This window comes from Scyliorhinus torazame, chromosome 14 (assembly GCF_047496885.1).
Source record: "Scyliorhinus torazame isolate Kashiwa2021f chromosome 14, sScyTor2.1, whole genome shotgun sequence".
In the NCBI taxonomy this organism is placed as follows: Eukaryota; Metazoa; Chordata; class Chondrichthyes; order Carcharhiniformes; family Scyliorhinidae; genus Scyliorhinus; species Scyliorhinus torazame.
The window spans coordinates 56,933,665-56,959,747 of record NC_092720.1 but is presented as its reverse complement, the minus strand read 5'-3'; the positions used below and the strand labels follow the sequence as shown (position 1 = coordinate 56,959,747).

Genomic DNA, 26,083 nt, shown 5'->3' with positions numbered 1-26,083 from the left:
TCTGCACCGGCCCTTAGGAAAGAGCACCCCATTTTAGCCCACGCCTCCACCCTATCCCTGTAACCCCATTTGGGCAATTTATCATGGCCAATCCACCTAACCTGCACAACTTTGGACTGTGGGAGGAAACCAGAGCACCCGGAGAAAACCCATGCAGACATGGGGAGAACGTGCAGACTCCGCACAGAGTGACCCAAGCCGGGAATCGAACCTAGGACCCTGGCACTGTGAAGCAACTGTGCTAACCACTATGCTACCGTGCTGCCCTCTGAACTACCGAAGGCTAATGACAAATCTGCTGAAACCCAATGTACCAGATCATTTCAGAGGTTTCAGCGGACTGGTGGGTTCTGGTCGCTACACACTATGTTATGGAACAATGTGCAAATTATTAGTCTATGTTGTTCACATGTGTATAAATTTTGACAAATCGGATTTATTTTATACAGCTAGCCAGTTCAAGGGTCTTTCCTAAATTACATTATGCAATCAAGTGCTAACATTTTTGCAATAGGGTGCATTGTTCCCCTTTGCTAACAATGAGCTTTTCTTTATTATTCCCACAGCTCCCAGCAGAAGGAGTTTAGATAACATCAGCAATTTAAAGCCACTTACAGAAACAGAATTAGCAAGGAAACGAAACATGAAGAAACCCAAAGGAAACTTAAAGGTAAGGACATATCTGTTGGCGTTTGCAATGGTTTAGCTCCAACGTTAAAACACACACAGAAACATTTACACAAGAGGATGTCTAAAATGAACAGTTTCAAGCAAAGCATTGTAGATTCAAATATTTGTTTAAACCTATTTCTTTAGGTTAAGTTTCACTGTTGAGAGGAAACCAGTCTGACACCCGATTAGGGCTACTACCAATTAATAAGAAAAATACAATGCCAGACCTCAATTTCCCATCACTTTCTTTAATTTAACCTTTGAAGGTGGAGCAGCAAAACCACAGCAAAGTCAGTGTTGTGCTAAAGGGGAACAGAGCTAAAAGGGAGGAAATGGAGGCAAACATCGGAAATATAAACTGAAAATACTGGATAAACTCAGCAGGTCTGGCAGCATGTGGAAAGGAACAAAGGGTTAATGTTTCAATGTTAACTCGGTTTCTCTCTCCAGATGCTCTTGAACCTGCTGACTTTATCCAGCACTTTTTATTTTTATGCCGAATAAATGCAAGGTCTTCATTCCATCACTTCCTTTTTAACCAAATTTATTTTTGCTTCAGAGGCAGTTACAACTAAAACAATTTGGGTTAGGAAGGTAGCTGGAAATAGACCTTAACTCACAATATACAAGTACGAACCAATATTCAGAACAGCAAGGTGTAAGATTGTAGTCTTCAAAAGTAAGTGGGTGGCAGATCCGATGTTTTCTCAAGATTGTCAAGAAAGAATTTGAATTGTACAGAAGTGCAATCTGGCTGGAGATTTGGTCTGCCTGAACTTCTGGAGGAACATTGTCAGTTAAAGCAGAAACAGAATGAGGTTTAGTTTATGCACGAGAGTTATACATTTATTGTATTCAGCCAGAGTCAAGTCCTTTGCTGCCTCAGTGATGTAAAAAAAGTGCTGCAATGTAAGAATGTGCTGTGTAATTACATGGCTTCCCTCTCCTACCCCTGTCCCTTTCAGATTGAAGTGATGCACGAAGCCAGCCAGGGGGGATCCAGTCATGTACAAGTAACAGCCGAAAGCGAAGAGAACTTGTCAACAAGGAGAAGGTGAGAAAAGTATCCAAATTTCTTCAGGTCTGTGCAGGAAGTCACTGGGTCAGTGTGCATTGCACATAATTATACTTTGCAGAACGCAAAGTATAATTGTAGGGCAAACATTATACTTTGCGTTCTGCAACTATATTGTAGGGCAAACATTCTTAACTGGTTTATACCGCAGAATAATTATGGCTTTAAACAGGAGAAAGGAAAGGGCTGAACAGATACTTCACTGTGCCATTTTCCAGTCCTTCCTTTGGGCGGGATCTTCAGTCCTGCCAAAGTCTACTCCCCGCCCTAGGTACCCTGGTACAGGGCGGGCGAGCTAGCTATGCAAAGCGGCGCAAACTTCAGTGGGAGCTGAAGATCTTGCAGTAGGCCAATGGCAAGTCGCCTCTGCAGCGGGAAAACCTGCCGCTGCAGGGAGGTGGAAACCTCTGCCCAGCAGTATATAGAGAAACTGTACATTCACTTTGACAGTCCCGAATAAACTTGTAAGGTACAAGACACATCATGAAACAGTCTCTATTCCACAAAAAAAAACAGGAGGTGCCAGTTGGGGAGAAGTCGGGAATAATGACTCAAATTCTGAAGGAGGACAAGGGCTGGCGGTGAGGTAGACTAGGGATCCAGGGCCAGCCAGCCTTTTGGCTCGTCCCACACACGAGGTGATGCAAAATCAAAGATTCTCAACTACCGTACAGGGACCCCCCCCCCAAAAAAAAAAGCATTTGCAGAAGACATCGGAACATAGCAAAATCAAACCTTTTATCTCCAGAATTGGCCATTCATTTCCACTGGGATGTTAGGTTCAGTTAAGTGGCTAACAGCCCCACTTATTACCACTCAGCATGTCAACATTATCAGCGGCAGCACAGAAGGGAAAAATTCTCAAGAGAGTTGTGCACGACCTTTAATGTTCCACTAATTCAGCTGGGATCTCTTTGGCACTTTGTCCTACAGTATCCATGTCACTTTGTTCAAAATGTCAAAGAAACAGATTCCAGGATAAGGATATTCCTCCTGCTGTGGAAGAGACCCCAGGATGGCATTGAACTGGAAAACCCAGTGAGTGGCAAGTGAACTGAAATCACATCCTACAGCTGCAGAATTAGGCATACTTTGTACGCAAAGTTGGCCAGGGGTCACTCATTCACCAAGCTTGACATGAATCATTTGTACCTCAATTGGAGTTAGGCATGGCCACACACCATCAATACTCATCAGGGTGTTGCACAAGTACACCCAGCTTCTATTCAGGATGTCGTCGGCATATGCGATTTTCCAGCGGGAAAACATCCTCCAAGGGCTTCCCAGGGTGTCCGGCTCCCTGGATGACGTGCTCGTTGCAGGAGCCACTGAGAAAGGTATACCTGGATGAGGTCCTCCAACGGTTCTCTGACGTGTGTGTCCATCGGTAGAGAGGCAAGTATGTCTTCCAGGTGAAAGCAGTCACATACCTTGGATACCACGTTGATAAGGATGTATTTCATCCAGTGGAGGAACAAATCAGGCTTTCAAAAAGGAGCCAAAAGGATCCCAGACTCCTGAGAACGTACTGAGGATGTTTTCAGGGCTAGTCTGTTATTATGGGAGGTTCATCCCAAACCAGACGACCTTGGTGCTCACACGCTTTTAAAGGAGAACCAGAAATGGGCACAGGTGGAGGCATTCATCCATAGTGAAGAAGCCGCAATTGTGATCATCCAAACGGTTAGTGCACTACGATCCGCCGAAGCCACTCGTCCTCACATGTGACACCTCTCCATGTGGTATTGGGGCAGTGTTGCCCCACCGGTGGGACGAATAGCCGATAGCCCAGAACCCTGACTAATGCAGAGAGCTGTTCTGCGCAAATTGAGAAGGAAGGTTTGGCGTGATATTCGCAGAGAAGAAATTCCCCCAGTACAACAATGGGCATCATTTCACAGTGATCATAGTCCATAAGCCCTTATTTGGCCTCTTTGAGGAAGACGAGATGACACCACCAATAGTTTGGCCAGAATCCAATGATGGATACTGCTGTTGGCAGCGTAAAAGTAAACCTTCCAACATCGTCCAAGAGCATAGATCGCACATGCGGATGCCCTCGGCCCACTCCTGGTACCTGTAAGCCCCCCATCTCCACCAGTAGCAGACACTAGATGTCCAATGTCAATACAACATGACGTCCGCACAAATCCGCACATGGATGCAAAAGCAGAATTGGGCCATGTCATTCTACACAACGGGTACAAGGGAAAACCCCCAGAGGAACTGCGGGCCTACCTTGCAAAACAGCAGCTCAGTGTGGAGGGCGGCATCCTCCTGTGGGGAGCCTGCCTGGTCACCCTACGGCTAGGTCAGTGCACAATCTTACAAGATTTGCATAGCGGACAATGTTTTCAAGGTGAAGGTGCTTGCAAGAAGTTACGTGGTGGCCAGGGCTCAATGGCAATATCGAGCAAATGATGAGGCAACGTGTGGCTTGCCAGGTACACCAGAAGCTCTTTCCGTCAGCCTTGCTCCACCCTTGGGAGTGGCCAAGACGCCCCTGGGTGCGCTTGCATGCCAACTGTGCCAGGCCCTTCGTGGGTTCAATGTTTGTGTTCCTTATAGACGTCAACTCAGAAGTGGATTGACAGGCACCGAATGTCTACCACCCTAAGAATCACAGTGGAGAAGTTGCGCCACTCCTTCAGCACCCGTGGGACCCAGGAGGTGCTTGTTGCGGACAATGATACCCCCTTTACCAGCGAGGAATTTCAGATATTTGTGTGCCATTGGAGTGAAACACCACCCAACACCAACCATCCTCAAACAGTACGGTCGGCTCGCTCAGCCACCCATGTAAGGGCAAGAGACAAACTGCAGGATCCATTGAAACGAAGATGGCACTGTTTTTATTCAATTACCGAACGACGCACATCGCAACTGGGGTTGCGCCGGGGCAGAATTGCTGATGGGCTGATGCCCCAGCACCCTCCTGAGTTTAATGTTCCCACGTCTTGGCGGGAAGGTGCAGAGGAAGCAGGATCTCCAGGAGAGGTAACATGATCACCAAACGCAGAACATATGTTTTAGGGGATGACGTTCACCCTCAAAATTTCAGGGACGTTGCCCAGGTTGTGGAGAGAATGGGACTGATTTCATACACTGTGAGACTCAGAGTGGATCGTGCAAAAACATATGGACCACTTCAACGCAAAGAAGGGGCACCTCGATTGATCTCCCCGTGGAACAAGAGCTCCCCTGCTAGTGGATGAAGACCCGTGCAGCCAGCGCCCGTAAATTTGCCTTATAAAAGCAGGTGCCGTCTGAGACTACAATTTACCACCAGTTTTAGATCTGACCCATTGATTAGTTGGATCCTCTGCACAAGTTCCTCCAGGGTCGCTATTCTGTCGTCTATGTACACGTCCCTAACCAGCAGTGTCCTTGTCCTGTCTCCACCTTTTCAAGGTGGATGGGGTTGGGGGGGGGGGGGGGGGAAGGTTGCGATTAGGGTTCGGAGGATGTCCTAATGCAGGAACTGTCTTCCATCCTCACCCATTCTTCACCCCATCCGCTCTGCTGTGACTGCAGAGTGGTAAAACTGCAGGTGTGGGAGGGCCAGGCCTCCCATACTTCTTCTCCTTTGTAGAACCCTTTTCTTCAGGACACGCACACTTCAAGATTAGCTTGTCGACATTGTTGAGGAAGGCTTTGGGGACGTAGATTAGAAGGGATCTGACTAGGAGGAACCTGGGCAGTACGTTCATTTTGACCGCCTGAATTCCACTAGCGAGAGTACATCCAACCTCGGCAGGTCCCTTTGACTTCGTCCATCGGACAAAGAACAGGACCTTCAACCCTCCTAGCCTGCGCCAACCATGCTGCCATCTAAACTAAAATATTCTACACTTCCAGGATCCATATCCCTCTATTCCTATCCTATTCAGTATTTCTCAGGATGCCCCTTAAATGTCACTATAGTCCCTGCTTCCACCATCTCCTCCGGCAGCGAGTTCCAGGCACCCATTAGTCATTTTCATTCTCTCCTTTGTCATTTCTTCTCTTTCTCTCCCTCCCCCCCCCCCCCCCCCCCCAAGTTTTGGGTTTGATACATCTGACTGTGGGTCCTGTTCGCAGTTCAAGTTTCTCTTCTTCCCCTTCCCCCTCCCCCACCCGTTGTACACAGTTCCCTCTGCTATCCCACTGGGTCCGTCTACCTCTTTCTCTCCCCCCTCCCCCCCCAAATCTGTTGTGTTCTCCCTTCCCCGCCGACAGGCAGGCCCCCCCCCCCAAACTACTTCCTCACGTTAGCTTATCTTAGTGCTCTCCCACCTACCAGGCCGACAAGCACCTTCGCCCCAACAGGAGTTGCCCCCCCTCCTCTGACTGCTGCTCTTTTGTTCCCCTCACTCGGTACTGCTCTCACCCCCTTGCCCAAATTTATCCTTAGTTTGTAACCCTTCGATACCACTCCAAGGGGATCAAATTCTGTCACCCAGTACCATTCTTTGTACAAAACCCCCATTAAATGGGTCAAAAACCAAATCGCCAGGCAGAAGACGCCTAACGTGTGACTGCTCATCTCAGTCGATACCGCAAGTCCAGTCCCACCAAAGTTAACCCGCACCACAGGTCGCCGGCTGCAGGATGGACCAGCTATGCAAAGTGCCATTGGATAATGGTAAGCCACCTGCAATGGGAGGCTGGAAAATTCTGGCAATTAGCTCAGTTTCCCTCCACAATTGCTGCCAGATCAGCAGAGACTTCTCAGCAGTTTGCTTTAATTATATGATAGACCTGCCCCAGTAGTACAAAGAACTGCAGTGAAGAGATTGCAAAGGCCCCTCCATGTTGACAAGTTTGGAAATCGAAGCAAAGTGGAAAAAAAAAACATGAAGTCACAATGCAGAAGTTAGATCAAAACTTTCCAGAAAGACAACTTTTAATACTATATATACACTTTATTTTTATTTTTTTAAACCCAGACAAAATAACAAGAAACATTTGAAAATTAACATACAAAAATAAATTTAAGAAGCTAGCAAATAAACTGGTGCAAAACTGGCATGAGCCTTGAAACAAAACATCAAACCATTTCATTTTAAATACATCAAAGTGCGTCTACAATAGAGTTGAAATTCTGGTATAAGTATATTTTTTTTTTTTTTTAATTTTTAAATTTTTTTTTTAAAAACAATGGAGCTGGACAGGTCTATATGGTGTCACTGCATTTCAGAACACTTTTTGCACTACTATAAAAACTACTTGGCTTCAAAAAAACTTTCAGTCTGAACTATCCCTGAAACAAAGCTTGTGCGAGGTAGGTCACAAATATAAAAATAAGAGGTGAAAGAAATTCTCCCATGTTGAGTGCGGCCCTTTATTCCTCCCAAGTTAGTGATAAACTGCTCACAGTACAAATATCCTAAATCCTTTGCAAGTAACACATGAAGGGATACACGTAATTTAAAGGTAATAAAATGTAAGTCTTTTTTGGAGCAGAAGTTAAATAGCTTAGTTTAAAAGGTTGTGGGAATATTTTAGAAGCACTAAAATTGCCCCTTGTTAAATTTGAATGGTTCTTGTTCTAGACTTTTTTTTTTTAGAAAACCTCAAGTAGGTACAGATAATCAGAATTTATTAGGTCTGGGGAGTTCTCTTTAAAAACTGTTTGAAGTAATAATTTTGATCTTGACTGATTGATATGTTCCATTGTAAATTACCCAAGGGCCCTTTTGCCCAAGAAAGGAGCAAAGTCATTTCACGTGGTATCCTGTTCCTACCATACTGTGGCGCAAGTCAATGTGCAAATACAGAAAAAAGTTGAAATCTGCCTTATTTCAAGGCAATTTTACTTACATTGACCATTTGATTAAAAGGACTGCATTGTTTTGCCAAATTGCATACTTTTCTCACTAACATTCATATACTTCTGAAAATATAGATCCAATTTTTTTCTAAACCCATTCAAAGAAATAGAAGTTAATTATTTTGTATGGAAAAGATACCAGTGATGCAGAAATAAACATTTTCCACATCTGGTAGCATTTAAGCATTCATTGAACAGGTATGGATCAGCTTCTTCACATCAAGTGGGTATGGATTAGCTTTTTCACACCTCATGGAGTAAAGTATATTTTGCAATTTTGAGAATAAACTTCAATCTAATTTAAATATGTGCAGGGAAATGGGGGGGGGGGGGGGGTAATGCATTGTGACTTCTAATGTAAAAGAATGCAAGGTTTGTTAGAGATGGCAAAATTTACTGGAGACTAGGACGACCTACGTAATGGAGAGAGAATTTATATGTTTTGCTAATTGGAGCCACTTTAATTTACCAAATATCCTAGGATACTAAACAAGCTTGGTGGTGGTTTAGAACGGAGATTAGCATTTACTGAAGGCGTTATAATGTAATTCTACTCAATTTTTAGGGCACAGATTGCTTACTAGAACTGCCGTTTGTGTACAAACATTTGAGGGTCTAAATTAGGCATGCACCAACACACCAGATGATTAGTGAGATTATTTTAAAATAATCTGTTTAATCAGGTTGCTACTAGGAAATCATACACAGATATAGAAGAATGAGAGAGAGCTTTTTTTAAATAAAGCAAAAGGTTTGAAAATCTCAATATCCTGCAAGCGACAATTCCATATCTAATTGGCAAGTTTAGAAATGTATACATCTTGGACGTTCATTACTTGAAACACCAAACTCTTGTGCTCTTTGCAGGCACAGAACTTCAAATTGCAGCCTGCCATGCTGACAATCAAGTAGTTAGTGACCCAGACTGCCCAGCTCTTCATAATGAGAACATACCATAAACAAAGCTACATTTACTCTTCTGCCGTAGTCTTCATGGAAAGCACTTTAAGCCAATTGTTTCAAATGCTTTCCAAGTAACAATTTTACTGCATGCAGAAATCAAAGCAACAACCATATACAACATTTAGAACTTGCATCTCAATATTCCTCATGAATCAGAGTGTACATATCATGTAACTGGTTTAAACATAGTACTTAGCCAATATAAAGTATCGAAGAATATAGGCCTGTTTACCAATTATTCCATACATTAAGAATGAAAGTTTAATATCCAACAGGCTAAGAGAATGTAATAGTTTGCATTCTATCCTCCCAAAAAAACTTTTGCAGTCATGCATGAAAAGGAGTGACTTAATATTAGCATTAAGTTAATACAATAGTTACTGGTCAGTTAATTGCTCGACAAATTTTTTTTATTCAGACCAAATTTTGTGCTGTGGTGCTGGAGAATTAAATTCTGTTCATGGAGTAAAAAAAGGTACTGTGTAAAATTTACAGGCTAGTTGGGGGTGGGGTGGGGGGGGGGGGGAGAAATGCTTCATAGCTGAATAATCAGGGATGGTCAGATAATGTCGTCAAATTTCCCTACATTTCTTTGCTGCTCATCATTTTCCCCCCCCCAAACTAGATTTTTCAGGTGCAAAGCCTGGATAAACTACAACCAGCACTCACTTGCTGGTAACATTATTCACAGGTCTTTACTTTGCAATTTACCCTTGAAAATGTTTATAAAAAGGTATGGATAGACAAAAACGCTGCTAAGAGTAATTACAGGTCAACTTAGTTTAAAATGCCAGCTGCTCCTTTGGAGGTCTTTTAATTGCCAGCTCCACCCCCTCCCCAAGAAATAAATCTCAGTTCTGTTACTTCTTCATATAGTTACTGCACTAGGAAAATGCAGCAATACAAGGATATGTGTCCACAAAGTATGGTTTGCAGAGAAGAAATACTTTGACAACTCGACAGTAAAGTTGCCCCCAAAATCCAGAGACAAGCGAAGTCACTTTTGCATGTGTAGCCTCCCGCCACAAATGGTGGATATCTTTCACATGGCCATGAGAGGTCATCATTTCATTATAAATACAAGGATGATACGGGGTCTTCCCTTCACCAGCAAAATAAATATGTGGTTGTGGTGCTACTCCCATTTTTTTGGCACATAGACCCATAAAAACATCATCTATATAAAGACTGCTGTTCAGGGTCATTAAGGCCTCATAAACCTTCACTGCCACATCCTGGGAAACAACATATGCAGCACCTGCAGTGTAATCAGGATAAGCAGGCCACTGATACATTTCATAGGAAACATAGTATTTGCTTTCTTTGTTCCTTATAGGGGGTGCGCCTCGGTGTACTCGACCAATCCAGAAATTATTTATCCCTTTATCCAGCTGTAGCAGGTAGTTCACTAGATTTGGTGTGTGCACAAAAACATCATCATCAGAGGACATGACAAATTTAGCATTTAGGCAGAAAGTATTTGCCCACTTGAACTGGAAGATTAGTTTCAACGTAAGATTGTGAAAGTCATCATAGAAATCCTGCTGGATAAGGTCAGAATGTTGTTGATCTTCCATCAGTATCCTACTCTGCACAAGATCTCTCTGCGAGAGATCTTTATGTACACCCAAAACAAAAATCACTTTTATAGTGGCTTTTAACTCTGACTTTATATAGTGTTCATTGCCCCACGTCTGACGAATAGCATCCCGCCGCTGACGATTCTCAGGAGCAGTCTTCACAAACAGAAGGAGCAACACAGCCTGATCTTGGCATTTGTTTGCATGGGTTATCAGGTATGGAAAACTGTGGAGGTTTGCAGCTGTCTCCTTGTCCAGAGTTAGGGTATCATTCAAAAAACTGTATCTATTAACGAGATATCTGTATGAATAAGACTTCACATGACTAAGAACATTCGCATCCAGTTGCTCCCAATAAATTAGGGCAAGGGAGAAGAAAAAACAAGTAAAAATTAATTGCAGAAACTGACGTTTTCTTCCTCGCCTATGTACAGTGATCATTCTGCAAATTTAATTTTTGCCAGCCACAAAGAATTCCAGATGTTTATGTGCATTTCTTCCTGGGACCGTGATGTCTCGCATAACTAATACAATCAAATATGTATGTCTGAGTTGAAGTAGAATATTATCTAACTAATCGGACACATCTAGATGTAAATTGAATAAGCCAGGCAATCACCTCCTGCTGTTTCTGGAGGTATTTGTAGATGCTGCATTCCAGTTCCCTCAACCAGGGGCAGAAATAAGGCCAGGTGAAAAATCAAAGGACAAAGTCCTCATCAGCAGTTGTCTTCATTTGTTGCAAATTTTGATCATCCCATTTTGCTTCTGAATCATTCCAACATCACAGAACCTGGCAAGTAAACAATAATTAATTGAAATTAAGTTCAAGATGAATAATTTACAGAAGTTTTATCACAAAATTGAAAAATAAACGGTCAAAGTTTAATCCACTATAAACAGACTAGGCTGCAGCACTTGAAACATTGTTTGCACCTGCAATTATATTTATTAGATCCAAACCAAAGCATGCTCATTCAAAGTAATTCAAACCTGTAATCTCATTCAGTATTACCTTTCAAAAACATTTTCTTTTTAAATTGAATTGAGCCAGGAGAAAATATGCAACGAGGCAACAAATATCCATTCAATTTGAAGGTCTGTTGTTATGCCAGTAGCTCAAAGCTACCATAGCCAACAATAGGTTAAAACAATAAAGTGGACTTGTGTATACATGAAACTTTTTGTCCCACGAGACAATTATGCACTCTTATTCCATTTTTGGCACAAGTGAATTGCATACGGGTAAATAAACTTCATGACTACAGGGATAGAGTCGGAGAAATTGCCTATATTTGTGCAATTACAAGTCACCCAGCACTCCCTGTCACCAATGTGCTTTCACAAGGCTTGCATAACAGTCTTGTATACAATGCAATTTCCACTTGCTAAACAACAGGGAAGACCAAAGTCTTCAGCCCCAACTTTTATCAAAAACCTCAATGGCTCTGTGGAATTCCTCAAATTTTGGTTACTCTGCAGAACTCTTTGGAATCAAAACAAAGAGCTAGAGTCATCCCTTTCACCTCCCTCCACCTTCATTCAAGCGGTCACTGTTCCAAATGTCCATCCAGAAGCAAAATGTCATTCATGCATTATAGGCTCATCGCCATCAACTTAATGAAATCAGTGAGTCAACTGTTTCAGTGCAAACTTTTAAAATTTGGAAAGTCAATACTATTAGCCCACACATGGGCTTGGGTGCAGTCCAAGAACCCTTGTAAAAACATTTACCTAAATTATTAATTCAAAGTAAAAGTACAAAAGCAGTTATGAGGGACACTGATAAGTGATTTGGATCATCAGTTGTAATCAGTCATTATGTTTGGGTACTGGTGAATAAATGAGCAGCTGTCCAAACTAGCATTTTAAGTTTTGACAATGTCTTAGAAAGATAATTTCACATTCTAATTTCCTCAGATTACTCAGTTAAGAACAGAATGTATCCGCATTTATATCATGTGAACTGCAGCAACCAGGCAAGCAAATGTAGAAGCACGATTTAAAAACTGCCAAAGACTTCCCGATTAGTTAGGAAAAGATGAAAAAATGTTTGATTAATCTCTCAACAGTACAACTCACTGGAATCCCCCCCCCCCCCCCCGCCCCCCCCCACGCCAAAGATATCCTGAAAAAGAGTAGACTCTTCCAGAGCTCCAAGTTTAATTTTATACAAGTTAAGGATCCTTCAAAAAGGGTCTGGGGAAGAACAGCACACCCAATTTTACTGGTAAATCAAACCATCAGTTTTCCTACGAATATGGCAAAGGGGGGAAAATTACACATAAATGATGTGACCAGAGTTGAAGTGACATACTCTATTAGAACAAGTTGTTTGCCTGGTTTACAAAATCCAAAAACCCTATCGGCTCATCAGCCCACTGACAGAGACACCAACACTATGGGAACAAGGCCAACTATTTATAAAACTAGTTCAAATTTTAAAATTGCCAAGTAATTTAAACTAAAAATGCCTCCCAAAGCAGGAGCTCCTGATTTCCATTTACTGTACAACTGCTTTAACAAACCCAAGTTTTTAATTATATGCAAGAACTGTTTGGTTTTGATGTGCAAGTTGTTGAATTATTACAAGAGCAAAGTCAAAGTATATTTGCATCTACAAATAAACAGGGAATTTCAGTTTTGGCCGTGTCTTAGAATGGGAAAGTACAAACAGCTGGTAACTTATAGAACAACTTGAATTGCTGAGCTTGTTTTGGAAACAGGCTGTAGTTTCCATTGTCTGGCAACACCATGCCAACACTGGGAGACAAAATAGCAACTAAAGCTTCAGCGGAATTACAATTTTATCCTGAAAATTACACTGAAAATTCACTGAAAATCAGCTAAATTTCCAGACCCCCTCCATCACCCCAGGGTATATCAGTCCCACTAGCAGGACAGACCCAGAGGTGATGGCACAGTGTTATACATTCAGGGGGGCAGTGGCCATGGGAGTCCTCAACATCGCCTCCAGAGTAAAGTTGCACGGCTTTGGGTCAAACGTGGACAAGAAAAGCACACGATTACCATTGTTCACCTTAGCTTTGCCAATGAATCAGTACTCCATTTTTAAACACCACAAGGAATCATTGGGGGTTAGCAGGGTGCTGAATACACTCTTGGCCAGGGCCTGAATGTCCATCACCAAGAGTAGACAGAATTGGTAGAGAATGGAACTCAGCTGCCAAAACTCAACCACGCATGGGCAGCACGGTGGCGCAGTGGTTAGCATTGCTGCCTCACAACACCAAGGTCCCAGGTTCGATCCTGGCTCTGGGTCAGTGTGTGTGGAGTTTGCACAGTCCCGTGTTTGCGAGGGTTTTGCCCCCACAACCCAAAAGATGTGCAGGGCATGTGGATTGGCCATGCTAAATTGCCCCTTCATTGGAAAAAACTAATTGGACACTCATTCAAAAACAAAAACTCAACCGCGTGGCAAAGGCTAGAACACTGAAATCAAGGCTTTAATCACTAATCACAAACCGGAAGAAAACCAAATGAATGCAAGGTGAATAGCTTTGACAGCAATACTGTTTTGCACCACCTAACAACTGATCAGTTTTTAAATATCGTGTGCCTCCTGCAAATAACATGCATCTCCAACAGCCACATTACTTTTTCATCCTGCTCCTCTATACGCTTGAGAATTTTGTTTATCCGATTAACTAATTGACAGCCCCTTGATGGAACACTGACAAAAAGAACTGTCATAAAATTTAAATACCATAGGGGTGACAGCAAGAGAGATGATCCTGCCCAATTAATGCCCTCCACCTGAATACACAAGATACAAGAGTAGAGTTAGGCATTCAGCCCATCAGGTCTGCTCTGCCATTCAATCATGGCCTCATCCCCATTCTCTGCTCTTCTCTCCGTAACCCCTGATCCCCATATTAATCAAGAACCTTTCTATCTAGCTTAAAGACAGTGACTTGGTCTCCACAGCAATGAGTTCCACAGATTCACCATCCTCTGGCTGAAGAAATTCCTTCTCATCACCGTTTTAAAGGATCATCCCTTCAATCTGAGGCTGTGCCCTCAGGTTCTAGTTTCTCCTAATAGTAGAAACATCCTTTCCGCGCCCACTCGATCTAGACCTCCGTATTCTTTTTACAGTGAACACCAAATTAAATCCAATTAACAATGATAGATGGTGAAAGAGCCAAAATATTGAGGGAATAACCTACTTGACCTCTTCACTAATCTACATTCAGAAATCCATCTGTTCCTGACAGTGTTGGTCGGAAGGAGTGAACAGCATGCAGTTTTTGAAGATCAAGTCCCATCTTTAAACTAACTGTGCTAAGCAAGACAGATAATAGCTCAAAGTTGGTCACCCATGAGTCATCTTAATCAGAATTGCATTCCACCAAAATACAACAGTCATGTCCTAGCATCTCATTCCATCAAATCAGGTCAACAATCCAGGTTTGATGTACAAGAGCATGTCAGTAGCAGTGCCAGGCATAATTGAAACATAATAGAGACAGCACGGTAGCATGGTGGGTAGCACAATTGCTTCACAGCTCCAGGGTCCCAGGTTCGATTCCCGGCTTGGGGCACTGTCTATGTGGAGTCTGCACGTTCTCCCAGTGTGTGCGTGGGTTTTCTCCGGGTGCTCCGGTTTCCTCCCACAGTCCAAAGATGTGCAGGTTAGGTGGATTGGCCATGATAAATTACCCATAGTGTCCAAAATTGCCCTTAGTGTTGGGTGGGGTTACTGGGTTATGGGGATAGGGTGGAGGTGTGGGCTTGGGTAGGGTGCTCTTTCAAAGAGCCGGTGCAGACTCGATGGGCCGAATGGCCTCCTTCTGCACTGTAAATTCTATGAAATCTATGAAACAGTGTGCATGGAGCTGCATACCATTGGACAGAGTACAGCAATTCTACAACTTGGGACGGCAAAACACCACAGTCCTGCAGCAGCCAGTCATGAGCAGCTGTGAATGAGTTAGCAACATCCAGTCATGAGCAGCTGTGAATGAGTTTGCAGCTAATAGAATTGAAAGGAGGTTCCATAAATATTCCGAAGCTGAAAGATGAGCGACCCCACAAGCATGCAAAGACAAGGCTACAAGGTTGAGGAAATTTACAATTAGCTTCAACCAGAAGTGTAGAGTGAAAGATCATTCATGGTCTCTTTCCACTACTGTCCCCTTCAACCTCTTCCCCCCACTGAGGACCCACCATTACAGATGTAGTTTTCAGCCAATTAATTTGCACCACGTGATATTAAAGGAAGAGTCGAGTAAACGGAATGCAACAAATCCAAGCAACATTGCATTAGTGCGCTCAAGACCTGTGCTCCAGAACTAGTTGTGCCTCTAACCAAGCTGTTTTCACACTGCATTACTGGAAAATTGCCAAGGCATGTCCCATCCAAAAGACGACAGAATATATCCATCCCTGCCATTTACCGTGCTATGAATCCGCTCCCAAAGTGATGAAAGGAGTCAGTGCAGTGCTATCATGCAACACTTACCAATAATCAGTTCACTGGTAGGTCAGATTACTCAACTCCAGAGCTTATTACAGCATTCGTCCAAACATGGACAAAAGGATGGAACTTCAGAGGAGAGGAATGTGAAACTGCCCTTGATATTAAGTCAACAAAATGTGATGCCATAAAGCCAGTTAAAAAAATAGACATCAACAGGAATCATGGAGAAAGACTGGAAATATAACTAGCACAAAGGATGGTTGTGAACTTTCAAGGCCAATCATCTTTAACTGCAATGATCCCTTATTAGTTTTCTTTATCTGCTGATGGGATGTGAGCCATCATTTACTTTCCCATCACCAACTGTCCATCACCAACTGTCCTTCCAGTAATAAGGGAGTTCCACAAATTTGATTCCAGCATGAAGAAATGCTGATATAGCTCTAAAGTTTGGACAACCATTAAGCATTTGCTGAATGCAGGTGAACAATGATATCTATTACCACATGCATTAAGGCATAAAGACGTGCTGTTAGGTAATTTGGACATTCCAAATTCTTCCTCGTGTACCTGAACAGGCGCCGGAATGTAGTAACTCAGTTCAAGCTAAGGATGTAGATTTAACAAACAATGCAGTTGGAGACATAAATTGGATTAATGTGAACCCAAACATCACCAATTGGCCAATGATAAAACCAAGAATTTTAAAAGGTATGTTAAGACCTCTTTAAAGAATGCTTTGTTTTCATACTGGTTGCAATACAACTATATAGGGCCATGGTTTACATCACTGAAAAGTAATTAAAATAGATTGTGCAGATGCCAGCAAATTGCTAGAATAATCAAAATTTAAACTGTCCCGATCTATTTATTCATTTCATAGCCTTCTATCCCCAGCTACTTCAAATATCTATTCAATTTTCCCTTAAATATGGTGCAGTGGTCTCAACAACTTTCCACAGCAAAGCATTCCATGCCCTTAACACCAGCCTGCATTAAAAAATTCTCCTAAACGTCAATGATTTCACAGCCAGAAAAACAGTCTTTTCCTTTTCACTATTTTAAAATCGTAATATAAAGTCTCCTTGGTCCTCATCCAGTGGGGAAACTCCCAGTAACTCCAAGCTATCTCAATCCCCCATACAAGTGAAAAATTGTGTCAAGAGCCTCTTATCACCTCATTTCTTTCAATAACACTTGGGTCCTCCATGTACACCAGTTCCACTTCCTCCACCAAAACCAATTATTCGTCTACAGTTATCACACATCCAAAAAGGAGAAAATGAACAATATAGATCATAGTCTCATATCAGTTGTGGCAGACTCTTAGTCTCATATCAGTTGTGGCAGACTCTTAATGCATAGTTCAAGATGGAAAATTTGATAGAGAAGTTCAAAATCATGAGGGGGCTGGACAAAGTAGATACAGAGAAATTGTTCCTGCTCATACAAGAATCAAGAATGAGAGGGCACAGATCTAAAGTGACTTGCAAAAGAAGCAAATAGGTGGTGAGAAATTTTTACACGCGTAGTTCGGGTCTGGAACGCACTTGAAGTGGGTGGAGGCAGGTTCAATCCAAGGCATTCAAGAGGTCATTAATTAGATGATTAATTGAGTAGAAATAACGTGCAAGGGTACAGGGAAACAGCTAGAATAACACCAAGTCATGATGCTCACTTGGAAAGTTAGTGCAGTCACAATGGGCCAAATGGCCACCTTTTGCACCGTGACAATTCTGTGAAGTGTGTTAATCAAGTTCAGGCAGCATGTTTTATTAAAAGCAAGCTCTATTTAACAAATAAGTGACTCACTGGATGAAGTGTAAGCAACAATTGACTCGGTGGTAGTTCTGGTTGGAGTCAAAAGGCCGACTTCAAAGTCCACTTTGCGGCTTTTGAAAAGCAGATTTTCCTGATGCCCTGCCCAACAACATTCACACTCAAGCAATACTGTTCAAACCGATTAACTAGTCATCTGTCTCTCAGCAATTTGTAGGACCTTGCATTGTGCAAATGGAGACATTTACTAACAAAATTAGTGATTACACTTTGAAATGTGACTTGTGGCTGGAAAGCACTCTGGATGTTCTTGAGATTATGCAAGGTGAATGAACAAAAATAGTTATTGATTTCACATAGATAGATGGAAATATTTTGCATCAGTCAAATTGTTTCATCCTCGAGCTGGCCTACCATCCTGAAAACTTAGAAATGCCCCCATTTCCTTTAATATTACGTTTTAGCTTTGGTCCCCTTTTCACATACCCACCATATTACTCATTTCCCCCAAATTAGGGGACGAATCATACAGCCCAAGATGTTTCTCTTTTCCACAGACCTGCTGCGTTTTCCAGCATTTTGCTTTTATTCCCAAGTATTGTTTGGCTCGATTTTAAACCTGAAATCTCCTTTTATCCATACAACTCCTGCTCGTTTATGTTCCCCCTGCTTTCCACTTTATAGAAGCAAAACGGTTTGATATTCAAAACGGTTTGATATTCCAATGTACAACCTCCTGGGAATGTTAAATTATGTGATATTCAAAAATTGTGATATTCAAAAACATTCACATTTTCAGATCACAGACCTGATTTGCTAAATGTCCAGTTCTAGGCCAGATCGCTTCTAGTACTATTTTAAAAAGCAGTATATTTATTGGACTATTTTAGTTAATTCATTGGATTAATGTTATTATCCGAATAACTGCCTTAAAAATCATTTTACTCATTTTCCAGAACAGAATCAGGAAAGAATCACAGAATTGTTACAGTACAGAGGCGAGCTATTTAGCCCATTGTCTACACCAGCTCTCCAAATGAGTAGTGTGACTCCAAGTGCCATGCTCTTGCCTTTTCCATGTACCCTTGCACAAATAATCATCTAATGCACACTCAACCACATTTCCAAGGGGTGCATTCCAAACCTAAACCATTCGTTGTTTGAAAAAGTTATTCTCACATCACGGCTTCTTTTGCAAATCACTAAATCTGTGCCCTTGTATTCTCATCTCTTCTACGAGCAGGAACAGTTTATCCCTACCTACTCTGTCCAGCTCACTCAATCTTGAACATCTTTCATCAAAAGGCATCCTAGCCTTTTCTCTAGAACAGTTCCAACCTCTCCTTATAAGAGTTTCTCATCAATATGGTGCTGCAAAGTAAGCGCAACACAAGAACATGTAGGCAAATAATGCAAGGAATAAAACAAACTGGCTACAAAAATCAAAACATGAATGCAACTTTGAGGCTATGTCTCCAAGGTTGTGGGGATTAGGGTAGAGTCATACCAAAGTATGGCAGTTTAGGGGTCTCTGAACAGCCAGAACGACTCATGGAGAAGAGGGCGGACGCCCTTGCGTTCGCTTCCCTAATCACACGCCAGAGAATCATGCACGGCTGGCAATCAGCAGCACCACCCACAGCTGCAGACCGTCTGGCAGACCTGGCCGAATTCCTCCATCTGGAGAAGTACACCATCTGAGGGTCAGAAAAAGGTTTCCACAAAGTGTGGAGGCAATTTGCCGGCCTGTTCCGAGGCCAACAGTGAATAGGGAAAGTGGGAGAGAGGAGAGCGAAGAGACAAGAACACACATAAAAGGAGGTATGAGGGGGGGGTATAGATGAGGGGGGGGGGGGGGGGGGGGGGGGGAAGAGAACCTGGAGCAACAGGGAGAAGCATCGGGGGGGGGGGGGTAGAAAAGAGATGGAGATATGGGGGCACAAAGCACCCCCCTGAACCCACAAGGCTTGCAACAAAACCCGCAGAAAGGGGGGGGGGGAATTTAAAAAAGGACAGGAGCTCAGCAATAGAACACTCAGGGCGGCAGAAGGGGACACCAAGGAGATGGGTGGGGGAGATATACCAAGAAAGATACACAAAAAAAACATGAATGCAAAAATAAGGCAAAGAGACAGAGACTTGTCTGGAGTATTTAATGAAAATACCCACATTGCATGTAAAGGGCAAATGGGGCTTTTAAATACATCAAGTGGTCAGAAAATGGTAACTCTAAATAATGATGTTGGCCAATTACAGCAACCAATCTCCATCAATTTGTCTACAATGGACACAGATATAGTTTGAGGAGAAAACACTATCTTCCATCTTGTACATTCAGACATTCCCAACAATCCAATCCTTTCTGCATTGCTTCTAATTTTTTTTTAAAGAAATGGTATTATGTTCTGTGTCCAGCTCAACTAATGAGAGTATAGATCCAAATATGCTGCTAAACGATTGCCTCCTTGCCTAACAGCTTTGAAATGATTCAACCAAACATTCAGGCAAAACCAATGCATGGAACCAACTCACTTCACGAGATCAACACCCCCAACAAAAGAGGGTCTCACCATCGCCCCTTGACATTCAATGGCATTACCATAGCTGAATTCCCCCTCAATCAACATCCTGGGGTTACCATGGATCAGAAACTGAACTAGCCATATTAATACTGTAGCGGGCAGGTCAAAGGCTAGGAATCCTACGGCGAGTAACTCACCACCTGAGCCCCCAAAGCCTGTCTACCATCTACAAAGCACAGATCAGGAGTGTAATGGAATACTCTTCACTTGCCTGGATGAGTGCAGCTACAACACCACAAGAAGCTCAACATAATCCAGGACAAAGCAGCCCACTTGATTGCTCTTCCTGCACAAACATTCAAACTCTGCACCACCGACGAACAGTGGCAACCGTGTACACCATCTACAAGATGAACTTCAGTAACTCACCCAAGTTTCCTGAAAACAGTACCTTACAAACCCACGTCCGCTACCATCTGGAAGGATAAGAGCAGCAGATACCTGTGAACCCCACCAGCCGGAGGTTCCCCTCTAAGTCACTCACCACCTTGACTTGAAATATATCACCGTTCCTTCACTGTCAGGGACAATGTCTTGGAACTCCTAACAGCACAGTGGATGTGCCTTAACCTCAAGGACTGCAGCAGTTCAAGGCAACTCACCACCATCTTCTGAAGGGCAATAATTTCTGGCCTAAACAGCAATGCCCACATCCCGTAAAATGACTTTTTTAAAAAATCATCCCACGAGAAGAACATTACGATCAGTAAATGCAGATTCATGTGAATCTTCTGAGGAAGTTTCCCAACAGGCTTCACAGGATCCCATGGGGAGTAAAATACCAAGTATTTTTTATATTTCTTTCAATCGACCTGACCATTATGGTAAAAAGACAAAACATGTGAATTGACATAAACAAATTTAATTCCCAGTGCTTCTTCACTTCATCTCCTTGCTATCCAGAAGAGGTAGCCTCTTCACTCTAGTACATTAGTATGATGCATCAGTACAGCTTTTAATCCATAATAATCCTGTTTCACAAATGCAAATATAGAATCATAGAATCCTTAGTGCGGGAAGCCATTTGGCCCATCGAGTCTGCACCAACCCTCTGAAAGAGCACGGAGTCCACTCCCCCACCTATTTTTATATACTTATCTGATCACTAACCACTACAAATGTTGCAATACATTTTTCTCTTCTACCATTCCCCTATTTTAACAAAGTAAACATTTTAAATGAGGTCAACCCACCATTGTTTGATTTCATATTTATCCAGAATAATTATTTTTCTGAGTCACCTTCTGAAACTAAAATCCATTAATCTAACCCAGTGATGCTGTGCTCGTCAAACTGGATTTGCTTACTCTGTAAACCCCACATTTCGGCCACCTCCTCCTCCCCTCAAACCATCCAAAATCAACTGAAATATTGATGGCAAAGATCGGTAGATTTTGTCAGGCAAGGGTATCCAGGGAGGTCTTGTGGCGCAATGATAGCAGTCCCATCTCTGGGTCAGAAGCTACAGGTTCAAGTCCCACTTCAGGACTTGGCGGCCATAGAAGGTACATTCATAACTTGTACGAAACATGTTGATTACCAGCCTGTGAATCCTTCCATGCATCTGATGGCTGGCAGTAAGAGTGGAGTGTTTCCTGGTAAGCCCTACTGCAGAAGGCATACGAGTGGAGTGTTTCCTGGTAAGCCCTACCACAGAAGGCAGTGGCAAACCATGGCAGCACTTTACCCAGTACAATCATGGATCAATCCAATAAAATTCCATGGCTGCCAATGCCTGCTTGGGCCATGGTACCTAGAGGAGGAGGAAAGGTCCAGGGATAAGGAGCAAAAACAACGGAACTATAGCACAGAATAGCCATAAGACATAGGAGCAGAATTAAGCCATTCAGCCCATCGAGTCTGCTCCACCATTCAATCATGACTGATATGTTTCTCATTCCCATTCTCCTGCCTTGTCCCCATAAACCCTGATCCCCTTATCAAGATAAGAACTGATCGAACTGAATGAAAGAACCAGCTAGAGAAGCTGAATCACCTATTTCTAAGAATCAGCTATCAAGTTCTAAAAGGGGTTTAAAATTTCCTTGTTTAATTTCTTCTGTAAGTTTGAAAAATAAAAGGGAAACAAAACTAAGGAGGTGCAGAAATGGAGACCCCCACCCCCATGTATGTTCACACTATAAAAAGCTGCAGAATAAATGGAGTTTAAACACATAGGATTATTGTCTCAATAAAATAAAGCTAACTAAACATTCAGAGCTGACTAAACATTTAGCTGAAGCATATATAGTGATCCATTTTTGTTCAATTCTGGGAAGTACATGTTAGGAAGGAAAGAGTACAGCGGAGATTGATTGAATAGATTTATGGGTCTTCAGTTATGTGGGGAAACTGGGATCGTTTTAGAGCACAGATTTGATAGTTTGGAAAGTCAGCTTAGTTTATCCTCATTTGCTCTGTTTTCATTGACAAAAAAGGTTGGTTACCAGAGAACACATTCAAATAATTGGCAAAAGAACCAGAGGCAATTCAGGTAAAAGAGAATATGTCACGAATTGTTGTGCACCAGGAAGACACTGCAGGTGGGCAGCTGTTTTTCTGATGGGTGTCTGCTTGACCTCGTGGAGGCAGTGAGAGGCAGGTGGTACACCCTCATGCAATGGGATGGAAGGAGGAGGTCATCCCACCAAGAAAGCCTGGGGAGAGGTGGCAGCTGCCAGAAAGGCTGATAAAAACAGACTCAATGTTAGTTAAAAAAGGAACTGCATGAATATTTGAAGGGGAATGTATTTACAGGGCTACAGGAAATGAGCCAGGGAGTGGAACCAATTGGACAACTCCTTCATATGCATCTCACGATGATTCTTAAAATGGAGCAAACAGGCTTAATTTTAATTAAAGTAGCTTTTTTGCTAACCACCTCACCCTGAAAATAACTTTAATTCTTCCATTGCCAAAAGAGAAAAATCAACCAGTCTCCAAAATATCAACCCTATCCAAAAGTAAATATTTATCTGCACCCCATTTCCTCTTAAACCTAGTTCCTTTCAGGTGGCATCAACACTGCAGCACAATGTTGTTAAAAGAATAAGCTGGAGCTTCTCCACCCCAATTTGGCCGACTCCTGCTATGCTCCATTCAGCCCACCCAGCCTGCTTTATCATCCACTTCAATGGCTTCCCTATCCCCATATCCCTTTAAGTCGTTGGTATTTAGAAATCGGTCAATCTTGGCTTTAAACATAGTTAACTAACCAACCACACCCTCTGGGGTAAAGAATTCCAGAGATTCACAACCCTGAGTAAAATACATTTCTCCTTATCTCAGTCCCAAGTGGCTTCCCCCTTATTCTGAAATTAGATCTAGACTGCCTTACCAGGAGACATCTACAGTACCTGCATTTACCGGTTTACCTTTTAAATATTTTGTTGGTTTCAATGAGATCACCTCTTATTCTCTGGAGAAAGGCGGCCCAGTTTCCCAATCTCTCTTTATAGGAGGGGAGGGCAGCCCTGTCATTCTGGGAACAAATCTCATGAACCTTTGCTGCACTCCCTCTACAATAACATCCTTCCCAAGGTAAGGGGATTAAAACTGCATACAGTATGCCAGGTGAGGTTTAGACAATTGATGCGAGACTTCACTACTCCTGTACTCAAATCCTCTTGGGATAAAGGCCAACAGACTATTCAGGAGGCAGTGACATAGTGGTATTATCACTGGACAAGTAATCCAGAGAACCAAAGTCATACTCTGGGAGTCCGAGTTCGAATCCCGCCATGGCAGATGGTGAAATTTGAATTAAATAAAAATCTGGAATTAAAAGTCGAAAAGAAAAGGTGACCATGAAACCAGTTGATTGTTGTAAAATTCCATCATGTCCTTTAGGGAAGGAAATCTGTCGCCCTTATCTGATATGGGCTACATGTTACTCCACATCCACAGCAATGTGGTTGACTCTTAAATGCCCTCGGGGATGGGCAATAAATGCTGGCCCAGCCAGCCAGCTACACCCACATTCCATGGATTAATTAAAAAATAGCCTTCTTAATTGCTTTTGTACATTTGCATTTTCTAATCTCTTACCATTTAATACTCTTATGCATCTGTTCCCACTACTAAAGTGGATAAATGTTTCCACATTAGATCCCATTTGCCACGTTCTTGCCCTCTCGTCAAGTCTGTCCAATCCTCTTGAAGCCACGTTGCATCTTCCTCACCACAGTCATCTGCAAACCTAGAAATATTACATTTGATTCCCAAATCATTGCTATATTTTGTGAACAGCTGCCCCCCCCCCCCCCCCAAGCACTCCACTCCCAAGTACCCAGTGGTGCCCTTAGTCGTAGCCTCCCAACACACAAGAATGACCCATTTATTCCTACTGTTAACCAATCTTTATTCCATGCCAGTCAACTATCATTTGTGCTTGTGCTTTCATTTTGCCCATCAACATCCTGCGGGGGAAATATATCAAAATCCCTCTGAACATCCACTGACTCCCCTTTACCAATTCTGTGCGCAACAAAAAACTCCAATAAACTTCCAATATCTTCTGAAACATGATTTCCCATTCATAAATTCATGTTGACTGTGCCCAATCAGATTATTATCCAAGTGTTCACAATAGATTTTAACATTCTCCCTGCCATTAATGCAAGGCTAACGGGTCTTTAGTTGCCCGCTTTGTCTCTCCTGCTCTCGCCCCCCCCCCCCCCCCCCCCCTCCCCTCCCCTTTCTTAAATGGTGGTGTGACATTTCCAACCTTCCAGGTCTGCAGGAACCATCCCAGAAACCAATAAAAACTATCACGCTGTATTCTGAAGGATTTAAAACAAAATGACCAACTAATGTTTGCAGATATTTAAAAAGACTAGAGTTAGCTCGATGAAAAAAAGTAAAGCAGGTGACGAAATGGATTTGGTAGTGCAAGTGGCCGAGATCTATAATCCGGAGTGATAGTCCCGAAATCAGAGATAACATTTCAGTTTGACTATTTTAATTCGGTTTAAAATACCGGGAATAAAACGCTGGTGGGTGCCTAACTGTTGAGTTCCCCAATGTAATGGGAACCGGCTTACTTACTGATATCCTCAAGGTAACCAGGGAAGGAAACCTGTCACACTGGACCCCCACCCCGCCACTACTAATGTGATCTTTGAAGTGGCTCCACCGCACCCACTCCAGCGCCACTCGGTTTACAAAAGGGGGGCAATTAAGTGCGGGTAAATGACAGCAACACCCAGAGCTTGCGAAAAAAGAGGGAAGCGGAAAGAAAGCGTACTTTCGAGTGTGGAGGACTGGATCCCGCCCGTTTAGACGACAGCCCAGGGAGCTGTGAAGCTACCGTAAGCGGTGCGCTGCCAAAAAGTTTTGACATGCAGCTGTTGTTGGGAGGTCGGGTGTGAGCCCTGAACTCCTCAGCGGATAACCCCCACCCCACCCAAGGTCCTGCCACTGCTGTACGGGATTCGCAAACCCCAGAGACACGCCCAGCCTCCGAAGTGAACACACTGGCTTGGTTACCGTTTGTACTGGCTGCTTCTCACCGCCGGTCTCGCCTCAGCGGCAGTTCCCCTGGAAACTTCCAGCCAGCACATTTGGTCAGCCCGGTTTGACTCAACCGTTTGGTCCGCACACGCAAAATGAAAACACCCAACTCGAGGAGACGGAAGCAGGTTTTTAAATGGGGGAGGAGAAGCCAGCGCTTACCCGCAGTCCTGCCCCGTTGTGTGTGTGGAGTGGGACGGGAGGCGGCGCCACAAATAAAGATGTCCGCCCCGGACGGCAGCCGCCCACAGAGCATGCGCGCCGGCTGCCCATCCAGCCTGCCAAAGTGCAGCCGCAACAAGTCCCACACAGCAGCAGGCGTTGCCTTGGGCAAATAGGATCTGTCCAATTCCATGACAATAACCTCTACCAGGATCCGCTCACCTAACTCCGCATTCCTGCCACTTCTCCTCTGAAAGGGGCAGACGTGATTGCTCACCGCGCCTCTTATCAGTTTAAAACGGGCTTTGGAGTCACTCCCCCCACCTCACATTTTTAAACAGTTGCGCACACGTTCCCGCTGCTGAGTTCAATTATACCAGGTTTACCTCCGAACCACTTGGTACTTAATCACTGATTGAGTACCAAGAGAAAGTTTGAGTTCAAAATTGTTCAACATTTCTGTGAATGTGCGAATTTGCATAGGGAAACAAATTATTTGTGTGC

General features: G+C 43.0%; 2 protein-coding genes across 11 annotated transcripts in view; one reads left to right on the top strand and one right to left on the bottom strand.

The window, feature by feature from the left end:
• mcf2l2 (MCF.2 cell line derived transforming sequence-like 2) overlaps positions 1–26,083 on the top strand; it is a 650,277-nt gene that overhangs the window by 396,593 nt on the left and 227,601 nt on the right. For all 7 annotated transcript variants that reach the window (XM_072474222.1, XM_072474228.1, XM_072474225.1 and 4 more), the window contains exons 14-15: positions 567–670; positions 1,638–1,726. In XM_072474222.1, coding sequence (XP_072330323.1) covers positions 567–670; positions 1,638–1,726 — 193 coding nt within the window. The remainder of the gene's footprint in view (positions 1–566; positions 671–1,637; positions 1,727–26,083) is intronic.
• LOC140389751 (lactosylceramide 1,3-N-acetyl-beta-D-glucosaminyltransferase-like) lies at positions 6,631–25,674 on the bottom strand. Of its 4 annotated transcripts, none has more exons than XM_072474232.1 (3): positions 25,580–25,596; positions 23,954–24,104; positions 6,631–10,895 (listed from the first exon to the last, which is right to left on the bottom strand). In XM_072474232.1, the coding sequence occupies exon 3, from the start codon at positions 10,541–10,543 to the stop codon at positions 9,407–9,409; it is 1,137 nt and encodes a 378-aa protein (XP_072330333.1). In that variant the 5' UTR covers positions 10,544–10,895; positions 23,954–24,104; positions 25,580–25,596; the 3' UTR covers positions 6,631–9,406. The 4 variants fall into 4 exon arrangements, with proteins under 4 accessions (XP_072330333.1, XP_072330331.1, XP_072330332.1 ...); XM_072474230.1 differs by lacking the exon at positions 25,580–25,596 and adding an exon at positions 25,394–25,571; XM_072474231.1 differs by lacking the exon at positions 23,954–24,104 and having other exon boundaries at positions 25,580–25,674.

Coding starts and splice junctions, on each gene's coding strand:
- LOC140389751 (XM_072474231.1), bottom strand. CDS start 10,543: ATGATCACTGTACATAGGCGAGGAAGAAAACGTCAGTTTCTGCAATTA.